We start from the raw sequence: 22504 nt of genomic DNA on the forward strand, positions 1-22504 counted from the left end.
CGCCACGGAACTGTGGAGCCGTCTACCCGCGGCAGTGTTTCCAGGTCGTTACGGTATGGGTACCTTCAAAAAGCGCGTCTATCTCCACCTTAAAGGCCGGCAACGCATCTGTAGCTCCTCTGGTGATGTACGGGGTCGTGGGCGACGGTGATTACCGTCAGGTGACCCGTACGCTCGTTTGCCTTGTCCTTGTCCACAAAAAAAGAAGAAATAAAGATCAATACTGTAGACATGCGATATCTGGTAAGTAATGCGAAGTCAGTTTAGCTCATCATTTTGAACATCATTAATATTATAAACAGTGGTTAGAAAATTCTTTTTAATTTCTGTAAATGTAACTTTGGCGGCTTAGATAGCCGCCAATATACTCGTATATTTTTTGAAAGATAAGAAGATAAAGGTTTCTGTGATTTTTTTGCTCTAGTGTCCATATGGTGGTAACATTTTAATAATTATTATTTAAAATTTTTAATCTTCCATAAATTAATTTTAATACTTTTACCAAAATATCACTCTAGTATAATATCAAAAAGAATTTTCAATGAGTATGTCTCAGCACCCCTTGATTTGTATTTTCATAGCTGTCAAGTTGACACTTCAAGATTTACAAAATTTACTTATCGTTTTATAAGGGTTGTCCAAAATATATACCTACATTATTAAAATGGAAATACATCAAAATATTTTAAAAAATGCAAATGTCAAAATGTTGCAACCTTGATTTAAGTAAAAAAAAAACACACACAACAAACTAAATATTTTTTATAGTCGATTATTTCACCATATTTTTTGATGGCCCATAGAAATTATTTATCGTCAGGATTCTGTTAACCTTAGATATTTTTTTGAGCTCTATTCTGCATATATTAGGGCCGAACTATTATGACAACTTTCGTAAAATCCATGTTGAGTGCTGCAGCTCAAGATCAAGCTTTGTCTTGCTGCCATAGCCAGCAAATGAACATATTAAATAATTCATTTCGACGAGAGGGAATCGGATCTACTACTGCGAATATAGTCACTAAATATTTTGCTTATCTATTTTGGCTATCTCCAATCGATAAAGTATATTTTTACTTATTATATTTAAACATTTTTTTTTAGATATATTGATTTTATTTTATCTACATCTTTTCCCCTATTAGCAACCCTTAAATACCATTGTGTATATAAATAAAGCTTTGATTCTGACAACTTCACACAGTTTAATTTTCTTCGCGACGACGACAAGTAATTTAACTTATAGCTTAATACAATTTTTTAAAATGGATATACCGACTTTCGAAGAAATATTCCAGCAAATTAAAATTAACTTTTGGCTTGTGGGTCTGCCTTTTGACAAATCTATTGTTACAAAAACATATTATATTTTATTGTTTAATATTATATTAGCTTTTGTTGAAGAAATGGGGTTTTTTGTTTCACAGTTTTCTGTAGAAAATTTTTTAGAGCTTACCCAACTTGCACCATGTACGTGCATTGGCTTACTATCCTTTCTTAAAATAATATTTATTGCTAAGAAAAAGGAAAATATTTACGACTTAACTCAACATCTCAGAGAACTTTACAATACAGCTTTGAGTGACTCAACAAAAAAAGAACTCATAAAGCAGGATTTCATATTTTTGAAGTATCTGGTCAAATACTTTTTTATCCTGAACGCAATTCTAATATGTGTTTACAACTTTTCTTCGCTAGTATTAATAGCGTATTATTATTATACTAAAAGGACTATATTTTACATCTTGCCTTACGCCATGTTGATACCATTTTCTACAAACCACTGGTATTCGTGGCTGATCGTCTATCTTCATTCGCTAGCAAGCGGTGAGCTATTTGTATACTGCTTTATCTAATAAATTAGCCTAATATTCACTTTTATTCTCAGCCAAAGAAAAAATAAATATTGTAATATTTTGACATATTAAAATAAAATGACTTGGTAAAATCGATACTACTAAAATAATTTATAATAGAGTCTGGTAACCAAAGATAACGATAACTTTGGTTAAATTGGCTCGATGAATCAACTGGCTTAACGCTAGCCGTTTCGATCAACAGTTAAATCAAAAAGGCGAGGAGCTCCAAAAAACTTTCAATAAAAGTTTTTTTTTCAGCTTCACGCACACATCAGGGTAGGCAGAGGGAAGGTTAAAACACTCCGTTTCCCACATTCCCAATAGCAAAGTGAAGAAATGAAAAGATAAATTTAAATAAATATTTAATTTCCTGGAGTGGAGATCGAACCCACAACCAGTCGCGTTTAGAGTCACACTTTGTGCCTCTACGCCATGACTGGTTAAAAAGATCAAATATTTTTTTTATTTCAGGTTTCGTATGCGTTATATATTTCACTACTATCGACGCACTGTATTACATAATGACTTCACATATTTGTGCACAATTCTCCTTATTAAGCGAAGAAATAAAAGGTTTAGACGCGGATACCTCATATCAATTAAGCGATATTGTAAAAAGGCATCAGTATATACTAAAGTTAGTGTTTTTCACATGAATCTTAATTTTTATAAGAAGTAAAGAATTACATAATTTCATTTTATGAATCTTAATTTTTATAAGAATTTAAAAATTATATTTTTAGCGTAAAACATTTTTGAAATCCAACCTCTCTATCATCCTATCTAATGGTCTTATCTAATCCCATTGCAGGTTGTCGCAAAACTTAGAGAAGATTTTTCGAGCACCTAATTTATTTAATGTTCTTGTTGGATCTCTTGAAATATGCGCTTTGGGCTTCAACTTAACGGTAAAGCTGTGTAATTTATAAATAATAATAATATATTAATCTATTTACTATATAAAAAGGTATGAATGTGTAATTTTTAAAAATGAGATAAGTGAAATATATCAGATCGATGATGATGAACAGACCCCAAAATTTATAGAATAAAATATACTCGTAAAATAATTTATTGTTGAAAAATAATAAATATTTATTATTTAATTTCAACAGATGGGCCCGTGGTCTCAAGTGCCTGGTGTTGTATTGTTTTTACTCTCCGTTCTCGTTCAGATTTTAATGATCAGTAAAAATTATTATTTTTTCATATTTTTAGAGCCGAAAAGTGGGGGAATCAGCGTTTCTATGTAAATGGTACGATATGGATAAAAAATCTAAGAAAACTATTTTACTATTGATGTTAAGGTAATATTTATCGTTTACATTATAACATTTAGTTTTATCAATCATTGTATTTTCCTTACTGATTAATTCCCTTGTTTTTAGGTCAAACAAACCCCAAAAATTGACTGCTTACAAATTTTCTGTTATTTCCTATGAAAGTTTCACAAAAGTGAGTATTTGATATTTAAATAACAAAAAAAAAATTAAATGTAAATAAATTACGACTTAAGAGTACAAATATAATATATTTTTCTTATGAAAAAAAAAACATTTTAAATATAAGGAAACCAAATTATAAGTTTTTTTCTAAAGCATTTTATACTTATTTTTTTAAAATTTTTCCGTAAACAGATAATCAGCACTTCGTGGTCGTATTTTACTATTTTGAAGACAATGTATACACCACCAGTTCAAAGTGGTGCTTCAATACAAACCAATACACGATAGATTATAATTTCTATAGAATACAATTAATACATTATACCTTCTTATGTACTTACTCTTCAATTATGGAAAATTTTTAAATAAATTATCATTTTAACATTCAGGAAATTTATATTAAATAGCAATGACTGTAATTAATTTAATAAATAAATTTATCTTCACTTTATTTTATTTTATTTTAAATTTGAAATGCTTATAAGTATAACCTGGACACTAATAAAAAAACAAACGGCAAATCAAATAGACACTAAGAGCTCGTATTTGAACTTTAAAACACTGTTTGTTGAGCAAAATTATAATTTTCAGGCTATTTCAAAATCAATAAAATAAGGACGGAGTTAGAGAACACTCGGCTATCTTACACTCATATAATTATGTACTAAATGAACAATTCATAAAAAGGAATCTCATTTGTTTTTTTACAAGATATATCCAATATAGGAACATTTTGGAAATTGCAACCTATACAGTATTTGCAGCATTCATGGTTTTGATTTCAGCAGCAGCTTATCACAGTATTAAACGCGTATTTGCGACGGTCAATGGAACTCTAATTCTGGTACTGATAGGAGATATATCGGCAATCGGCATGGATTTAACTTGATATGTACTTGGAAGATAATTTTAATATATTACCCCTAAAGGGGTGAAATAGGGGTTGAAAGTTTGTATGGAAAAATCTTTAAATCGCCACCGATTGTTATAAAATTTTTAATTGAGACTCTTAAAATCATCTCATTGTACACGTGTTTCATGTTTTATTAGAATTCACCCCTAAGGGTGTAATTAAGCTGGCGAAGCTGCGCGCGTCCGATAGTTAATAAATAATAAGGGAATATAGTATTAAGGCACTCCGTTCTCCACTTTCCGCTGAATTCAGGTGTTTAAGTAGCGGAACTTAACGCCACGTTTTGCTTTGTTACCAGAGCGAAAAAATGAAAATATTAATAAATAATAATAAATTCCCCCGTGTTCGGTTCATCTCGATTACCAAGATAGGGAGTCGAATCCACAACCGTCGTTTAACAGCCACTGCAACGACGCAACGACGGCCTAAAAAAGCTGTTTCATCATTCGATTGAACCAAGAATATGCCACAAAACTGATACACTGTTTAAGCTAGGAGCAAAGTTTAATTAGTTATTCCCCTAGTTCAACAATCCTGCTCTAACTATTAAATGGCTGATCATTACTGAAGATAATTATTCGTGAGCTTTATTTGAATTCGCTGAAAGCTTAACTTTCTTTATTGTAAAACTATCGACGTTGTTTATATCAGTTATAATTTACATCATCGAAATATATTGAAGATATATATTTTTTTTAATTTCAAACGTTACACCATTACATGCATTTTTTTTATTTTACAGTACAAAATATACCTAAGGATAATTTCTTATAGAATTATTATAGTTTTTTGTTTGATAATAATTTTATCGTGGAGATACGCCATCTCGAGAAAAATGGTCTTGACAGGCAGACAGATGTACAACAAAGTGATCCTAAAACGGTTCCGTTTGTACTTTTTATAATACGGAACCCTAATAATAAAACATAATTTTTATCCGGGAATTTATAGTTTAAATGATTTATAGAGTTGCTCAGTGTAGATTTGAAAAATATATTAGTATTTTTGGAAAACACCTGAAGTAGTAATAAATCACAGGTAAGTCCTAACGGCTTCGTGAGACCCAACCGCACAATTCCTTGAAACTTGCCAACTATTGAGGCAATTGCTATTTCCACAAGCAATGTTCGTGGAAATATATTTTGGAATCTGTAAGGAAATCTGTTTAAATTTCCTTAATATTTTTTTACTTGAACAAAAAGCTTGTTATTTAAAGCAAAAAATATATATTTTTTTGTGTATAATAGTCAAAAATTTTATAAAATTAATCTTTTTAATATTATATCAAGAAAATAGATTTTTACGTTCCAACATGGTAATATTTTACGTGTAATTTAACGCTAAAATTACAAATATTCATTTGAATATTTTAAACTGAAAGAGAACTGCTTCTCGCGATATGCTATATTTTATGCATGAACCTTAAAAATTACATACATTACATGCACTGTACAAATGTATACTGAGATAGAGAACTTGCATATTTATAAGATCGTGTGTTGTTTTTATTTATTTTTTTTACTTATCGTATAAAAAATCTAATTTATATAGTGCTAAGCATAAATTAAAATCAAATAGCTATTAGTAATTTGCCTAATATTAATAGGCTATTAACAGATTTACATGTTAATCTAATCTATATAGATTAGATTCATACCCTAGACAAGTCCTTTTATCTATATATATAAAAGGACTTGTCCTCACTGACTGAGGTAAGATGCACGCACAGCCGTAACTGCTGATGGTAGAAACGCGAAATTTGGACGGATGTTTACTTTTGTAATCTGGACATCCACTAAGAAGGGATTTTGAAAAATTTTAACCCTAAAGGGGGGAAATAGGGGTTGAAAGTTTGTATGGAAAAAAATTTAAATAGGCACCGATTTTTATAAAATTTGAAATTTTGATTTTTAAAAGTATTTAATTGAATACATGTTTCATGGTTTTCTAGAATTCTCCCCTTAAGGGTGCAAATAAGGGGTTGAAAGTTTGTATGGAAAAATCTTTAAATCGCCACCGATTTTTATAAAATTTGAAATTTAGACTTAAAAATATTTCTATATATGAGCACGTGTTTTATGGTTTATTATAATTCACCCCTAAGGGTACAAATAAGCAGGCGAAGCTGCGCGCGTCCGCTAGTATGTATATATAGAGCTAAGCATAAACTAAAATCAAATAGTAAATTTTGTCCAAATAGGCAAGTAAGTGATAATTACAAAAAGATTTTAATGTATAGTTTACGTACGTACGTACGTAGATTACGTAGCTTTTTTAAATATGATTTTTATCCCTTCTGATAACTTGCCAAATTAAAAATATTCTTTATTCAAATAAACTTATTATAAGCACTTTTGAATCGTCGAATGAACATATGAACAAAAAGAAAGAAGTTCTGCTGAGAAGAGCCGGCAAGAAACTCAACAGTTGCTCTTTTCAAAATCAATGGTACAATCTATTACATTAGTTGGCAGCTATCCTGCATTACATTCAATAGACATTAATTCTATACATGTTTATCCTCTAAATATGCTTCAACAGTGTAATAAGCTTTACTTGTTAGAATTTTTTTTACAGATATTTAAAATTTTGGTAGTGGCAAACCTAGAATACATTGCGGAATTTTATTATATAGACCCATAAAAGATGTATTAACTTTTTGAAGGCAAAAATTATTATTAGGCTATTAGCACATTTACACTGTAATAACGATATATTATAATAGTCCTATGAAACTCACGACTTAAGAATTGCCATCGAAATAAAATAATTCATAAAAATATTGATAAAATATTCAAGCTTAGTGCGCGAAAAATATGTTCATGCAAAGCTTATGAAGAGTTATGCCTCATATTTTATATGAACTAGGACCTACATCCATATGTTTATACAGACGATTAAATCCGTACCGCTATGTCTATTCCCTTGAATCTGGCATCCTTGCATATTATGCATTTTTAGTTGTTAGGAAATTTAATCTTATTTGAGACAAAGTACTAATTTTTTTTAAATGTCTGTTACTTTCTTATGTACCTTCTTATATTATGTTATCTTCTTATATATATGTACTGTAACTATAAAAAAATGTGTCCGTCGTGACGCAGCGGTCCAAAGGTGTGACTGTAACGCGACGGTTGTGGGTTCGATCCCCACTCGAGGAAGTGAAATATTTATTTACGTTTATTATATTGTTATTTCCATTAACACTAAGTTCCCTCTGCCTACGCTGCTGAGTGCGGGATACAGCGTGAAGTTGATTTAATTTGATTCTATACACATATGTATTGTAACTATAAAAAAAATAGAATGATACCAATTTTGCACTGGTGCCATAATATTATAACATAATTAAAAAAATAATGGATATTTGTAAAAATAAATAGATATACCCTAGACCAAAATATGAACTCACAAAATACTTTACCAATAGAAAGTCGGATCCATTACGAATGATTACGTTTTCTCATATATTACATACGATATAAGATATATCATAATAAAATATTCAAAGAGAAAGAGAATATTTATTCAGAAGTACGATATCTGAAGCCTTAACTGTGAGAAAGCGGGCGCCGTCATCTGCAGTATAAAAGAGTTCAAAGGTTCTTAATGCACTTATAGCTGGATTTATTAAAGTAAAATAAATATGATTTTGTATTATAGATATTTCTACTATAGAATACAGATTGTGAACCATGTTTAGTTTAGTTAAATTCTTTATTGCACAGACAGAAAAAAATAAGTAAAAAATACAGTTAATTTAGAGACATAGATGTGCAATGGCGGCCTTATCACTAAAAGCAATTTCTTACAGGCAACCATAAAGAAAAGAACAAAGATATTTATTTTCAAAAGAGTATCGAAAAGTGCAAAAAGTATAGCTTAAGAAATAATTAATATATAATAAATACAAATTTGCTTTACTTTTACTTTTCATATATTTAGAAATTGAAATTATCTTCTGAAAGTTCCTACTGAGATACAGTCAAATTTAACAAATTTAAGTCATGATTGCAACAAAAAAGATCACAGTTCTAATATTACTGAAGCAAATTCGTAAAATTTAATATTTCTCTAGTAACTAAAATATATAAGCTGTGCAAATGTAATATATCTAAATTTTACCTTTATAAATGTTATTATTCAAGAGAAGATATACGGCAGCTGGGGTCCCCCGCGGAATCTTCTTATATTCCACTTGTTCGAGCCACCTGCGGACACAGGAACAGTTTAAATTTCTTCAATCGATTGGTTTATATTGTATCCTAGTCTTGTAAATTGAATTTTATCATGATATTATTATATTATGTCATTTTTTATGTCTTTATCTTTTTCTTTTCTTTAAAGAAATATCATAAATTCTAGCACAATCGTCCACAAATAGCTACTTTTTTGTTGATATCGCCTATTTTTTAACAATATCAATTTAAAGCAATTAATTAAGTAACCTCAATATGAAAACAAAAAAGTAATAATTTAATTGGTTAATACCACTATTAAATGTTATTACAGTAAGAAAGTCTATGGATATTTAATATCAGATATTCGAAACCTTTATTGTAATAAAAGTAAATCAATGTTTGAGAAATATGAAATATCAACAAAAACTCTAATATTCTTATTAAATAATTTTCATTATACGAATTAACAACAGCAGGCAGGTAAATTTGTTGGAAATGAACTTTAGGAACTTATAAAATAATTATTACCTTTTTCTTAAACAAAGACGATTTTAGAAGCAAATATATTTGCTTCAAGTTTTCGACGACAAAGTTTAGCCAAACCATTTTCCGCAGAATTTTCAACAAAACGGTGGTTAGAAAATTCTTTTGAATTTCTGTAAATGCAACTTTGGCGAGCGCAGCTATCTATTCTTTCTGAAAGATAAAGAGATAAGTTTTCTGCGATTCTTTTTCTTTAGAACCCATACGCTGGTAACGTTCTAATACTTATTACTGTAAATTTCTGGTTCAATTTTTTATCGTTCATAAGTTTATTATTCCAAATTCGATAATTTCTAGTTTTCAAGTAATAAATGTAATATTATTAATGGTGTTCTCATAATAACAATACTAGGTATATAATTTTCGACATCCGATAATGTAACTAAAGAATTCTCTTTGTATACTAAATATGTATTTTAAAAAAATATAATAATTTTTCACCTTTTAGCAACCCTTACATACTATTTGTTTATATAAATAAAGCTTTGATTGTGACGACTTAACACAGTTTAATTTTCATCGCGACGACGAAAAGTAATTACTTGTAACGTAATACTTTTTTTATAATGGATATACCGAATTTCGAAGAAATGTTTAAACAAATAAACATACATTTTTGGCTCGTGGGCCTGAATTTCCACCAATCTAGAGTGACATTAGCATATTTCATTATACTATTTAACATTGTAATAGTTTTGGTGGAGGAAACGGGGTTTTTTGTATCAAAATTTTCTGTGGAAAATTTTTTAGAGCTTACCCAACTTGCACCGTGCACGTGTATTGGCTCACTCTCGCTTCTCAAAATCATATTTATTGCTAAGGAAAAGCAAAATATTTATGACTTAACTCAACATCTCAGAGAACTTTATAATAAAGCTTTGAGTGACTCAACAAAAAAAGAACTCATTAAGCAGGATTTTATATTTTTGAAGTATCTGGTCAAGTACTTCTTTATCCTGAACGCAATTCTAATATGTGTTTACAACTTTTCTTCGCTAGTATTAATAGCGTATTATTATTATACTAAAAGGACTATATTTTACATTTTGCCTTACGCCATGCTGATACCATTTTCTACAAACCACTGGTATTCGTGGCTGATCGTCTATCTTCACTCAATAGCATGCGGTGAGGATTAAATTTATTTATTTTACTTTGCATGTTAAAATTTAAAAAAATCTTTACAATATTGGCACTGCCTTCTAAAATAATTTATATTAGAATCAGATAACTATAGCTTTCGTGAAAGGTGAGAAACTGTTTAAAAAAACTTGTTTTTATTTTCAGGTTTCGTATGCGTTATATATTTCACTACTGTCGACGCACTGTATTACATAATGACTTCACATATTTGTGCACAATTCTCCTTATTAAGCGAAGAAATAAAAGGTTTAGACGCGGATACCTCATATCAATTAAGCGATATTGTAAAAAGGCATCAGTATATACTAAAGTTAGTATTTTTGACATGAATCATTTTTTATTAAATTAAAAAAAAACTAATACTCTCCTGCACTACATTTACATGTTAAAACCTAGAACTGTAGTTCCTAATGACCAATTCAAGGTAATGAAAAACCCAGTATATAATTTATAATCGTATAAGCCTATGGCTCATAGGTCAGTCAAACAAAACTTTATGAGTGTTCATTCAGTGTTTACAGTGTTATTTACTCCAACTACAATTAGAAGATAAAAAATATAATATCGAATCAAAGAGACCTGTATTTTTCGGTTTTTTTGTGATGGTTGTGGCTTCGATACATAATTGGAGAAAATAATTATTTTCATTTCTCTACTTTGGTATGACTACGCGCGGCGTTGAGTTCCGCAACTCCAGACTCAATATTTCAAATCTCTATATGAGATGAGCCTACCTGTATACAGTATGAATCTTCTATAAATTAAATATAATTTAATAAAAATTTAATATATTATTAATTTTTTACTTTTGGTAGCAATAAAGGTTTTTGATATCCAGCCTTCCTGACATCCTATCTGATGGTCTTATTTCATCCCATTGCAGGTTGTCGCAAAACTTAGAGGAGATTTTTCGAGCACCTAATTTATTTAATGTTCTTGTCGGATCTATAGAAATATGCGCTTTGGGCTTCAACTTAACGGTAAAGCTGTATAATTTATAAAATATGATAATAAAATATCTTTTCACTATTTAAAAAAGCGTATGTGAGTGTTTTTAAAGCAGTATAAAATCCATGACGAAACAGAAAAATGTACTTATGGATTTTAATATAAAATAATTTATTGTCTACAAATCATGAATATTTATTATTTAATTTCAACAGATGGGCCCGTGGTCTCAAGTGCCTGGTGTTGTATTGTTTTTACTCTCCGTTCTCGTTCAGATTTTAATGATCAGTGTGTTCGGCGAAAATTTAATTAGGGAGGTAAAGATAAATTGCTTTTTTTCCGCTTTCTCCTTTCTCTCTTTTCGTCATTTCAAAATAATATTTTTTATATTTATAGAGCCGTAAAGTAGGAGAATCGGCGTTTTTATGTAAATGGTACGACATGGATCAAAAATCAAAGAAAACTATTTTGCTATTGATGTTAAGGTAACATTAGTTGTTTACATCATAACCATTTTTCTTTTATCAAATAATGTTATTTTCTTCAAGCCATGCTATTTACTGACTCAGTTGTTTTTAGGTCAAACAAACCACAAAAATTGACTGCTTACAAATTTTCTGTCATATCCTATGAAAGTTTTACAAAGGTAAGTCTAATTTTAATGGAAAAGGTAGATTAACAATTAAATTAAAATTAATTGATATTGTATAGAATGGGAATAAATAAAAATAATCTATGACTAATTCCAACAGCTTAAATAACATAAATTTTCATTTTATTTCTGTTTTCAGATAATAAGCACATCGTGGTCGTATTTTACCATTTTGAAGACAATGTATACACCACCAGATAAAAGTGGTGCTTCAATGGAAACGAAGACACAATAATTTAACAATAATTTAATATAACAATAGTATAGATATACAAACAATATTAAATTAAAAAGAAACGGGCGAAGCCTTGCAGGGGCTACTAGGTTTTAAATATGAATGATGCTCGACACAAGTTGATTTAGAAGACAAAACAAAAACTTTTTAATAAAATAATTAAACTAATATAAGCTTAAAAATGTTATGTTAAAATATATTCCTAGACAAAATATAACTAAAACTGTCGGCGTTGGGACGCGTGCAATGTTTTTTTTTTACTTAATTTAAGGCAAGATGATTTAAATACGAAAAAAAACTTTTTATTAAAATTATTTAAGCAACAAAGGACCTGAAATGCAAAAATAGGGATAATATATTTCTTTTGTAGCACACACATTGTGTTTAATTTTCAGGTTATTTATTCGTTCAGGTTTTGATTCAGCGTATACTTTATTTGTAAATTAATTAATTATAATAATAAAAATAATATAGAATCATTAATTTAGAAGTAATGTGAAATAATTTTATTTTAGGAGTATAAGAGTAAAAAAACTTTTTTGCCTATTACATGTTAAATTTCATATATTCGAAACATTGCTGTTTTCATTCGTAACTAACTTTATATACACAAAATATAGTAAAAGAATTTTCGTTACTCTACATACTAGATGTAAAATAAAATGAATGAGGTCACTTGTAAAAAAAAAAAAAAGATAGGTCAAGCATTTACTTGAAGAGCATAAAAGCAAAGGGCCCAACCACTGACTCAACAGATAGCTGAACACGATCCTACGGATGGACTTTCAAGGCAGTCTCAAAGTAAAATAGTTTTTAGGTCAATCCAGTGTTTAATTACGAAACGCTACCGTTACTATATGAGCTACAAATTCTTTGTAAAAGTGTGCGAAGAAAGGGCTAGAATTTTTGCACGAGAGTAAAGACCGAGTATAACATAGTCCGTAGCATTTATCTGTAGATAGAAAAATCCTTCTTTAGATATTGTAAAACCTATCTCATCAAGGCTTTTGTTATAATATGTAAGGAGTCTTTTGTAAGGCACGAGAAGTCGTTTAAAAATTGATGTTACTTGTAAAATGGACATCTTTGTTTAATCTTGACCGGAACAATGGTCTATTAATAGATACAAAACACAATTAAAAAAAAGGATTTTTTGTAAATGTATATAATAAATAAATAAGATTGAAAAAAAAATATTTTTATTTAAATTGATGCTTAAAATGGATACTTGCTTCCTGTGTTGACCCGGTATATGCCATTGCTGTAAATAAAGAAAAAACATTACGGCATAGAAAATAAAAAATAAATCAGCTTCACGCTGTATCCCACAGAGATTAGGTTAGGCAGAGGGAACCTAGTGCTAAGATATTCCAATCCCCACTTTCCGCCGAATTTTGGAGCTGCTGCCATGCTGAGCGGCCGACCTCAAGTGAAGAAATGGAAATATAAATTTAAATAAATATTTCATTTCCTCGAGTAGGAATCGAACCCACAACCAGCCATATTTACAGTCACACACTGTGCCACGACCACGACTGGCCTCAAATATATATCTTTTACAATTTACATAAATAAAAAAAAATATACTTTTTCGTCACTTACCCATTTTTATTCAAATTGTCATTGCCCATATTTAAACTAGCTCCGTTACAACGGTTTGATCCGACATCGTCCATATTATTACACCGTTTTCCTACCAATCGATTATAGGTAACAGTTGAAGAAAAGAGTTGCCATGCTCGTGTGTGCGAACACGTTATACTTATTCCACAACCAGGTTGAGATTTACCCCCATTGGCAAAGAAATCAGCTTTAGCTACAGTCATACCAATTCCAAGCTTTGGAAAGCTACCACCATTAGTATGGATTGCCTCAACATATACTCCATCGTTTCGTCCAAGACGATTTGAATTTGATTTCCATTTAGGTCCAGCGGGGTCTAAGCCTGATGAAATAAGTTATTATATTATTTACTCGTAGTAAAAACAGCTTTGGGATTAAACGTGCTTAATGATTCAATTTAAATACATTTCCAATAGCACTATTAAAAAAATGGGCTAAATATTATAATAGATTTTAAAAATACTTTTACCCACCAGTGACTCGAGCAATTCTGCCACCAACTTCTCTACCAGCGCATCCTACAATGTGCGCGCCTAAACTATGTCCAATAATATGCATATTATTATAGGCTGCTCCAGAAACTTTGTTTAAGAAGGCAAGGAATTGTCCTAAACTACGTCCAACTGCAGGTGCTCCTTTCACTGCAGTATTGTATGTAGATCCAGCTAATCCACTCCAATCCAGAACAATCACATTTACGTCACTTTTTTTAAGATATGCTGAAAAATTTGGCAAATTAAGCATTATTTTGTCTACTAGCAATTTGGTCTAAATATTATTTGCGTATGTTTATAATATACTTATAATATGTTTAGGTATATTATACTTATCTTCAATGTATCCAAAAGTTTCCTTAATTACTATCAAATATATATACTAACTTCATTACAGTTAATATTTAGTTTAAATAAATATTTATTAAATTTTAAATAATGAAATAAATGAAAATAATGAAAAAAATAAGAAACAATTCTTGAGAGTAATTAATGTTAAGAATACTAATATTTTACTCTAAATAGCTATAGAATAAATTTTAATTTTGCCTAGATTCTAGTTTTTTCTACGAGACCACAAAATCCTATTAGTTCAACTATTCTATTGAAACATCAGACCTGATCCATCTTTTTTTAAATTATGCTGGTTGAGTCATTATATATATCATAAAGATGCTTATTTTTTTACCATTCCTGAGTTCTCCATTTATGTTGCTATCCTTATTACCGTGCCATCCGTGTACAATAACAACAGTTTGACTTTTGCTATCAAAATTGGACGAGGAAATACTATTTGCATTGTTTATCTGGAGAATCTGAGAAGATGTTGGATTTTTTCTAAAACATATAAATTATTAAGGTAAAATAAAAGTATAGGTATGGTAAAATAAATATATATAAATAAAAGTTTGATTGCTATTTGAAATACCAGCAGGGATACGGTTGCAGGTTCAATCTCCACGTGACGGAATGAATTATAATTTATTAATATGTTCATTTCTTCCCTCTGGCAGCAAGGCAAAAGTTTGCGTCTAATTATTAATATATTAGGTACAGCTAATAAATATTTCAAACTCATAATTTGACAAATTTCTTATAATATAATCAATATTTCTTAATCATTAGATAATTACCTTGTGAATAAGACATAGTGATTGTTGTTAGGATTTCTCATGTATTCTTCAATAGCTTCCAAATCAGGCTGTTCTTCTAAATCTACCATTAGCAATTCACCGTCATCGTCGGGCATTTGGATAAAGCGTGGGTAGTCTTCTTCAAAACTTCCCGCTGGCATCGCAAGTGCGGCTTGCACTAAGAAAAATACATAATTAATATAAATACACAATTTATATAACATAATATATGATATGATATTGATAAGGCCCTCGTGGTGCAGGAGTACGACTGTAAACACGACAGTCGTGGGTTCGATTTTCACCCGGGGTACTGAAATATTTTCATTACTTCGCTTTGGTAATAAACCAAAAGCACAGCGTTGAGTTTCGCCGCCAGCGCCATGTCCATGCACCTTGAACATCATATTCTAGTATATAAAATTAAGTGCAAGAGACTATAATGTTTTATTAATAAACAAAAAGTAAAACTTATAACATTTCTCACAAAAAAATATACTAATTTATATAGATATATATGTATTTTATTAATATTTTCTAAAGAAAAAACTCACCTGCAAGAACAAGCAAAAATACTGACTTCATCTTTCAGATGTTTGAGTACCTTTATTACTAGCATCTATACTTAAACTTACTTTTATACTAGAATTCATATTAACTAGTATGTAGATAGTAATTGATAATTTTGTATTATCCAATACTAGTACTTTATTTATGGTTTACGCATGTTTTTTAATATTGTGGACAGAGAGTGCTTGGTGCTGTGAGAAATTACTTGTTATGTCTCCAATCGAGGAGAGTAGCGTAATATAACGCCGCGGTTTTTACTACAATGGGAAAATCAAACTAAATTAGTGGAGATCCAGCCTACAAACATCACGTTAACAGTAAGGAGATACTTACTCACTGCGTTACTATTTCGCCTGAACCCATATAATACTAAATTAAAACTAAACTAAAGAACTAAAATAAATTATTATTTGTATGAATAGACCCAGATTTCAAGATTTAGGATTCTCGAATTAAAGTTGGTACCCTCTCAAGTAGCCACGTAGTGCTTGAAATATCTCAATAAGAGAATAACAAATTCAGGAGGGATTTGGTTTCATATTATAATTGTTATCGCCATGTAAGTGAAACTGTTAGTATTAACTTAATTTCACATATATGTAATTTTGCTAGAATTGGACAAATGTTTATATCACCCTTAATACAGGAAGAGACAAGTGCACTTCCCGATAAAGGTTAAGTGTTAAGTTGTCGTACAGTAAGTACTTAATCGTACAGTACCTACTTGCAATACATTTCTTATCTCTTAATTAATATTGAGTGGTTTTAAATGATATACAACATTGATATTATGCAAAGATAAGTAACTTCCATAGGATCTATAATTATATCAGGAAATAGAAACATTTACCAAGTGCAATTCACTAAGTGTTATTAATCAGGCTGCAAACAATAGGACGAACCTGTTACTCTAGTGACTCTGTTCTCAAGTTCTTTTCCAGCGTTTCGAACAAGATGAAATATAAATATCATTGATAGTAAATAATGCAATCAGTATTACATGGTGAAATTTTAATGTAAGATTTCCCCTATAATTCTCATCGTTCAAAGATAGTTCAATAGAAGAAAAAGTAATATTAACCCTATTATTAGGGTTATTATAAGTTTATTTAGGCTGTACTTTTAATTGATCTATACTAATATAATAAAGCGGAAGAGTTTGTTTGTTTGTTTGTTTGTTTGAACGCTAAGATCTCTGGATCTACTGGTCCGATTTTCATTGTTTTTGTTTTATATGAAAGCTGCATTCTTCAGAAGTGCTATAGGCTATATAACATTACATTACACATATATACTAATATATTTTAAAGTACATGCTAATTTGACATGCAATTTATTCTGCCATGTTCATAATGCTACGCGACCGCTACCGCGACGTTTGTTTATTCATCCTTATGAAAATAAATATAATAGTCACTTTTAGCATTTTATCTAGATTGAAATTATAGTTTACTGGATAACATACTAATAAATAATTAAGGAAATGTCATTGATTCCAAATGACCTAGCCACCTAGCGGGCGGCACAGTATGACCGACGCGAACGGGCAGATGACTGATTTTCGAACTTTATTTGTTGTTTATAATTAATTTAAAATACACTTTGATTCTCTTCTTATTTTATTTGATATTGCCCGCTTAAATTATCCTACTTAATAGAGAGAAATGTTTAGTTATTTCGTAGAGTCGATATCTATGTACGCACGTACGGAAAACTTTAGGTATTTTTTCTAATATTAAGAATACCTATCCTTTAGTTACTTTTAATCCTTTTGTTAGTTCATTTCAATAACTCAGATATTTTTTTCTAATAATGTGTATCTACTTATTATTCTTTTTGATTATTTGAGCTTATATTTTCTTACTAATTCTATTGAGAATTGAAAATAATTTCATGAATATATTTAATAAATATTCTTATAGTTGAAGCAGGCGTTGCCGCGTCCGGGTCCACTAGTGTATTATAAAATTGCATTACTACGACGAACTGGAATATTGCGTAATAATGTGTAAGTATACATAATTAACAGCAGCACATATAACTTTAAAATTACAGCTTATCTTCGTACAAGTAACGTTACGTAATGGAAATAGATTGGAAGAGATTAGCCCTTTCCACAAATCTTTCAGCAGTATCTAGAAACAGTTTCTGTAGTAGATCGTTGCTTAGGACAGTTTCTTCTTTACCTTAAAAGAATTACATGAACGTTTCTTACTAGTCCTATTCTTTAGTCTTTTACAAATGTTTTAAAAAATGCGCATTGGGCACGTTTGGGATCGATGATTTTTGTGCAAAAATATGTATAAATGTATTATTTTATTGCAATAAGCTTATCGTAGATGTGCATATAATTAATAATATATTTAAAGATGTCATAAATAAAAAAGCTGTCTTTGTAACTATACGAGATGTCCTACGGTTGGACTTTCAGATCAGTCTCAAAGTAGAACACCACCACCAGAAGAAATACCACCATTACTGCATCAGGTACAAATGGTTTGTAGAAGTGTGCGAAAAAAGGAAAGAATTTATGTACGAAATATTAAAACGAGAGTAAAGAACGAGTATCACAGCGTCCGTACTATTTATCTGTAGCTAGAAGTACCTTTGATGAAAACAATGAAAAGCCGCGCATGTAGGGACAAAGAGGTCACATTTGACGAAGAAAATCCTCCTTTAGACATTGTAATACTTATCTCACAAGAGACGATCATATAGAACCATTTATTGTATGTAGGTTATATGTTTTAGGAAAAGTTAAATTAAATTATTAATAATACTATGAAAATGGTTACCGTTTATTTTAGTTAGTGAATTACTATTAAATTTGAAAGTCAGTGATTTTTAATGAAAAATTATTAAAAAAATGTTATAAATAATCAAAAACATAAAAAAAATATTTGTCATCCTTGCGTCCATCCAACTATTCTATCTCTGTCTATACAGAAACGTGCAGTACCGAACAGTTATTCTGTTTACTACATTCAAAGGGCCAAAAAAAACTAGAACGACCTCAACGAGTTTACTTTATACTGAGAATTTTTAAATTTAAAAAATTAAAGTAGGTCGAGCATAGAAATGAATATAATATAAAATCTTCACTGCTTAATAACGTTCCTTATTTCTACAGAAACTAAAGAAATTAGATCTTTTAAAAAAATTATTGATTATTTAAGCATAAAATTAAAATTACCATTAATATTATCCTAACACAAGTATAAATTCGATAAATTGGAACAAAAATAAAAAAAGAAATATTTTTTATAATTTATTTAAAATGAATAGCTGTTCTGTTTTATTTTTTTTATTATTTAGGAATAAATAAACTAAATATAAATATGAAACCTATTTCGTATTTTCGAATATAAAGATTTGAAATGCTATCTCGTTATTATTAAAAACCTTTAGTAAAAACGTAGAATAAAAATTACTTATATGAAATCGTATTTTTTTAATTGATGAGTAAATGACATGTGATTAAATTGACTTCGATTGTAAAATAAAGATATTTGTCTAATCTTCACAGGAAACTGTGTATTATCAACATTTTAAATGATATCTAGAATTAATAGATACAACACATTAAATATCAATTGATTATTAGTTTCTTAAATTATTACTACAGCAAATATTTGTAATAAGTAATAAAAGATTAGAAATAAATGAAATATTTTATTAGCATTGATGTTTAAAATGGATAGCTGCTTCCTGTGTTGACTCGGTATATGCCATTACTGTAAATAAGGAAAATTAAAAATTAAATTTAAAACGACAATAATATTTTTCACAAATTTACATAAATTAATAGAATAATTTATCAACTTACCCTCTTTTGTTCAAATTGTCATTGCCCATATTCAAATTAGCTCCATTGCAACTGTTATTGTTGACTTCATTCATATTATTACACCGTCTACCTACTAATCGATTATAGGTAACAGTCGCAACATACAGTTGCCATGCACGTTCGTGAGAGCATGATACATCAAGCGTTCCACAGCCAGGTTGAGTTCGACCGCCATTTGGGAAGAAATCTGCATTAGCTATAGCCATGCCGATTCCAAGATTTGGAAGGTTACCACCATTAGTGTGGATTGCCTCAACATACACTCCATCGTTAGGCCCAAGGCGATTTGAATTTGATTGCCAATTAGGTCCAGCGGGATCTAAGCCTGGAAAATATATTCATGAATTGTTATATCAAAAGAAATTGGTTAAAATATTACAACAGCTTTAGAGGTTTCATGTAATATGATTTAATTAAGCTAGACTACCTACGTAATAGTACAATTAAAAAAAAGTAGATACAGGTTGAATATTATATTTGAATTTATTATAATTTAACTAACCAGTGATTCGGGTAATTCTGCCACCGACTTCTCTACCAGCGTTACCCACAATGTGAGCACCTAAGCTAAATCCAATAAGATGCATATTGTTATAGGCTGCTCCAGAAACTCTGTTTAAAAAGGCAAGGAATTGTCCTAAGCCTCGTCCAACTGCTGGGGCTCCACTTGCTGCTGTATTGTATAAAGATCCAGCCAATCCACTCCAATCCATAACAATCACGTTCACGTCATTTCTTCTAAGATATACTGGAAAATATATTGTAAGATTTAATATGAATATTTCAAATTAAACATTGAAAACAAAATCTGTTAGTAATTTCGCGTAAAAGTCACACATATTTACACAATTATATTAATCTTAGATAAGCTAGATAGTTCAGATAAGCTAGATAGTTTTAATATTTCCTTAACATCGATTAAATATAAATACTAAATGTATTCCCATTTATATTTACTTTAAATAAATTTTAAATATTCTTGAAAGCAATAAGAATATTTTTCTCTGAATGGCGAAAACTATTCTGTCTAGGTTCTAGTTATCTCGACGAGGCCAAAAAAATTGTTTAATTGAACCATTCTACTCAAACAAACATTTCTTTTTAAATTATGCTAATTGAGTCGCTTTATTATTTATTATATAAAGATGCTTAATTTTTTTACCGTCCCTGATTTGACCATTTATGTTGCTATTCCGATTACTGCGCCATCCGTGAACAATAACAACAGTTTGACGTCTGCCATTGAAATTGGATGAGGAAATGCTATTTGCGTTGTTTATTTGGAGCGTCTGGGAAGATGTTGGATTTCGTCTAAAAAATAGAAATGATTAGGTTCTATTATAAGATACATGAACATAAGTGTTCTATATTTTATTTTTTTATATTTATTAATAATAAAAAATGATAGGTAGAGGGAACCTAATGTTAAGACATTCCGTTCCCAACATTCCACCGTATTTTTCGAAGCATTGCGTATTGAGTGGCATAACTGAACGCTAGGTTTTTGTCTTAAAATATTAATAAATAATAATTCAGTCCCTCGAGTAGGGATCGAACCCACAATTGTCACGTTACAGTCACACCCCCTGACCCTGGGGCACGACATTTCTAATTTATTGTTTACCAAAAACTTCGTTTCAATTGAATTTTGAATAAGTAATTAAATTATTTTTAATCAAAAATAAATATTATATCAAAAAAATAATTTGATTTACTTAATTACCTAGTAAATAAGAAATATTGATTGTTGTTAGGATTTCTCATATAGTCATCAATAGCGTTCATGTCAGGCTGTTCTTCTAAATCTACCATTTGCAATGCACCCTCATCGTCGATCATTTGGACGAAACGTGGATAGTCTCCTTCAACATTTTTCACTGGTACTGCAAGTGCGGCTTGCACTAAAAAATATATAAGTTATATAAATAATATATGAAACTATATTTAGTTTACAATTTTAAATACAACATTTTATCGCTAGATAGATATATTATTTATTAAATAACAAAATAACCAAATAACAAAGAATTATTATTAAACATAAAAATTAATCAAATAAAAAAGCAAACAAAAAATATTAATTACTTATTTTTTATTAACTTTTTTGTCCATTAGTAAAACGCATTGATGAATTTTAAGATTTAATAAAGTAAAATTATAAATCGGCCAAAAAATAATAATAATTCACCTGCAAGAAGTATCAACAATGTCGACTTCATCTTCTAGATGTAGAATCAGCTATGCTACTAAGCTTCTAAGTTGCTTATATACTTTCATTTATATGATATCTATATATACATAGATAGTAATTGATAATACTGTACTTTTTCAATATTACGGATTTGTTTGTGGTTTACGCACATTTATTAATATTGAATGAGTCGTTGTGGTGCAGGGGTACAAAGGCATGGCCGTAACGCGACGGTTGTGAATTCAATCCCCATTCGGAATGAAGTCATTTAGCATTCATATATATTTATTAATATTTTCATTTATTCGCTCTTGCACAAAGTCAAATGAATCTGTATTCCTCTATTAATCAGTAAATATTTTTTTGTGAATGTCAGATCTGGTGAACTAACATACATGGATATAGATTTTTTGTTTTATCCTGTACCTATAGCAGAGTAGACAAATAATGACTGGTATGAGATACTCCGTTATACGTTCGATTTTGCTTGTTGTCGTTGTGTTTTTGCTTCGGGTGGAAAAGTAAGCCGAGTACCCACTGTAGTACTGATTGAGGAAATCAAAGTAAATTAGTGTTATTTTGGAAATATATAAAATTACTTAGACGTAATTATTATAATTGTATTTAAATACTAGCGGTAATATTTATTTAACTGTATTTAAGAAAAAAACGGCCAAACTGAAAACGCACTCGCTCACCGAGGCTTTCTTACCAATTTCTTGATTGT

At 29.7% G+C, this 22504-nt stretch overlaps 3 protein-coding genes and 1 pseudogene across 4 annotated transcripts; 2 read left to right on the forward strand and 2 right to left on the reverse strand.

The window, feature by feature from the left end:
- The first annotated feature begins 1265 nt into the window (after positions 1-1265).
- On the forward strand, positions 1266-3684 carry LOC146539470 (odorant receptor 85b-like; annotated as a pseudogene). Its single transcript, XR_014879508.1, has 6 exons — positions 1266-1827; positions 2331-2496; positions 2671-2767; positions 2975-3166; positions 3248-3314; positions 3497-3684. The product of XR_014879508.1 is annotated as an odorant receptor 85b-like (transcript).
- Positions 3685-9507: 5823 nt separating this feature from the next.
- On the forward strand, positions 9508-11919 carry LOC146539471 (odorant receptor 85b-like). Its single transcript, XM_085208227.1, has 7 exons — positions 9508-10069; positions 10229-10394; positions 10968-11064; positions 11248-11349; positions 11429-11517; positions 11612-11678; positions 11824-11919. Exons 1-7 carry the CDS (start codon positions 9508-9510, stop codon positions 11917-11919), a joined length of 1179 nt encoding a protein of 392 aa, XP_085064353.1.
- Positions 11920-12073: 154 nt separating this feature from the next.
- On the reverse strand, positions 12074-15860 carry LOC146539472 (pancreatic triacylglycerol lipase-like). Its single transcript, XM_085208229.1, has 6 exons — positions 15724-15860; positions 15170-15347; positions 14725-14873; positions 14016-14261; positions 13522-13864; positions 12074-13180 (listed from the first exon to the last, which is right to left on the reverse strand). Exons 1-6 carry the CDS (start codon positions 15752-15754, stop codon positions 13135-13137), a joined length of 993 nt encoding a protein of 330 aa, XP_085064355.1. The 5' UTR covers positions 15755-15860; the 3' UTR covers positions 12074-13134.
- Positions 15861-19398: 3538 nt separating this feature from the next.
- LOC146539473 (pancreatic triacylglycerol lipase-like) lies at positions 19399-21878 on the reverse strand. Its single transcript, XM_085208228.1, has 6 exons — positions 21775-21878; positions 21310-21487; positions 20749-20897; positions 20089-20334; positions 19566-19911; positions 19399-19473 (listed from the first exon to the last, which is right to left on the reverse strand). Exons 1-6 carry the CDS (start codon positions 21803-21805, stop codon positions 19428-19430), a joined length of 996 nt encoding a protein of 331 aa, XP_085064354.1. The 5' UTR covers positions 21806-21878; the 3' UTR covers positions 19399-19427.
- Between the last annotated feature and the right edge of the window lie 626 nt (positions 21879-22504).

This window comes from Heliconius melpomene, chromosome 4 (genome assembly GCF_056956725.1).
Source record: "Heliconius melpomene rosina isolate 202511_hmr_F chromosome 4, ASM5695672v1, whole genome shotgun sequence".
In the NCBI taxonomy this organism is placed as follows: Eukaryota; Metazoa; Arthropoda; class Insecta; order Lepidoptera; family Nymphalidae; genus Heliconius; species Heliconius melpomene.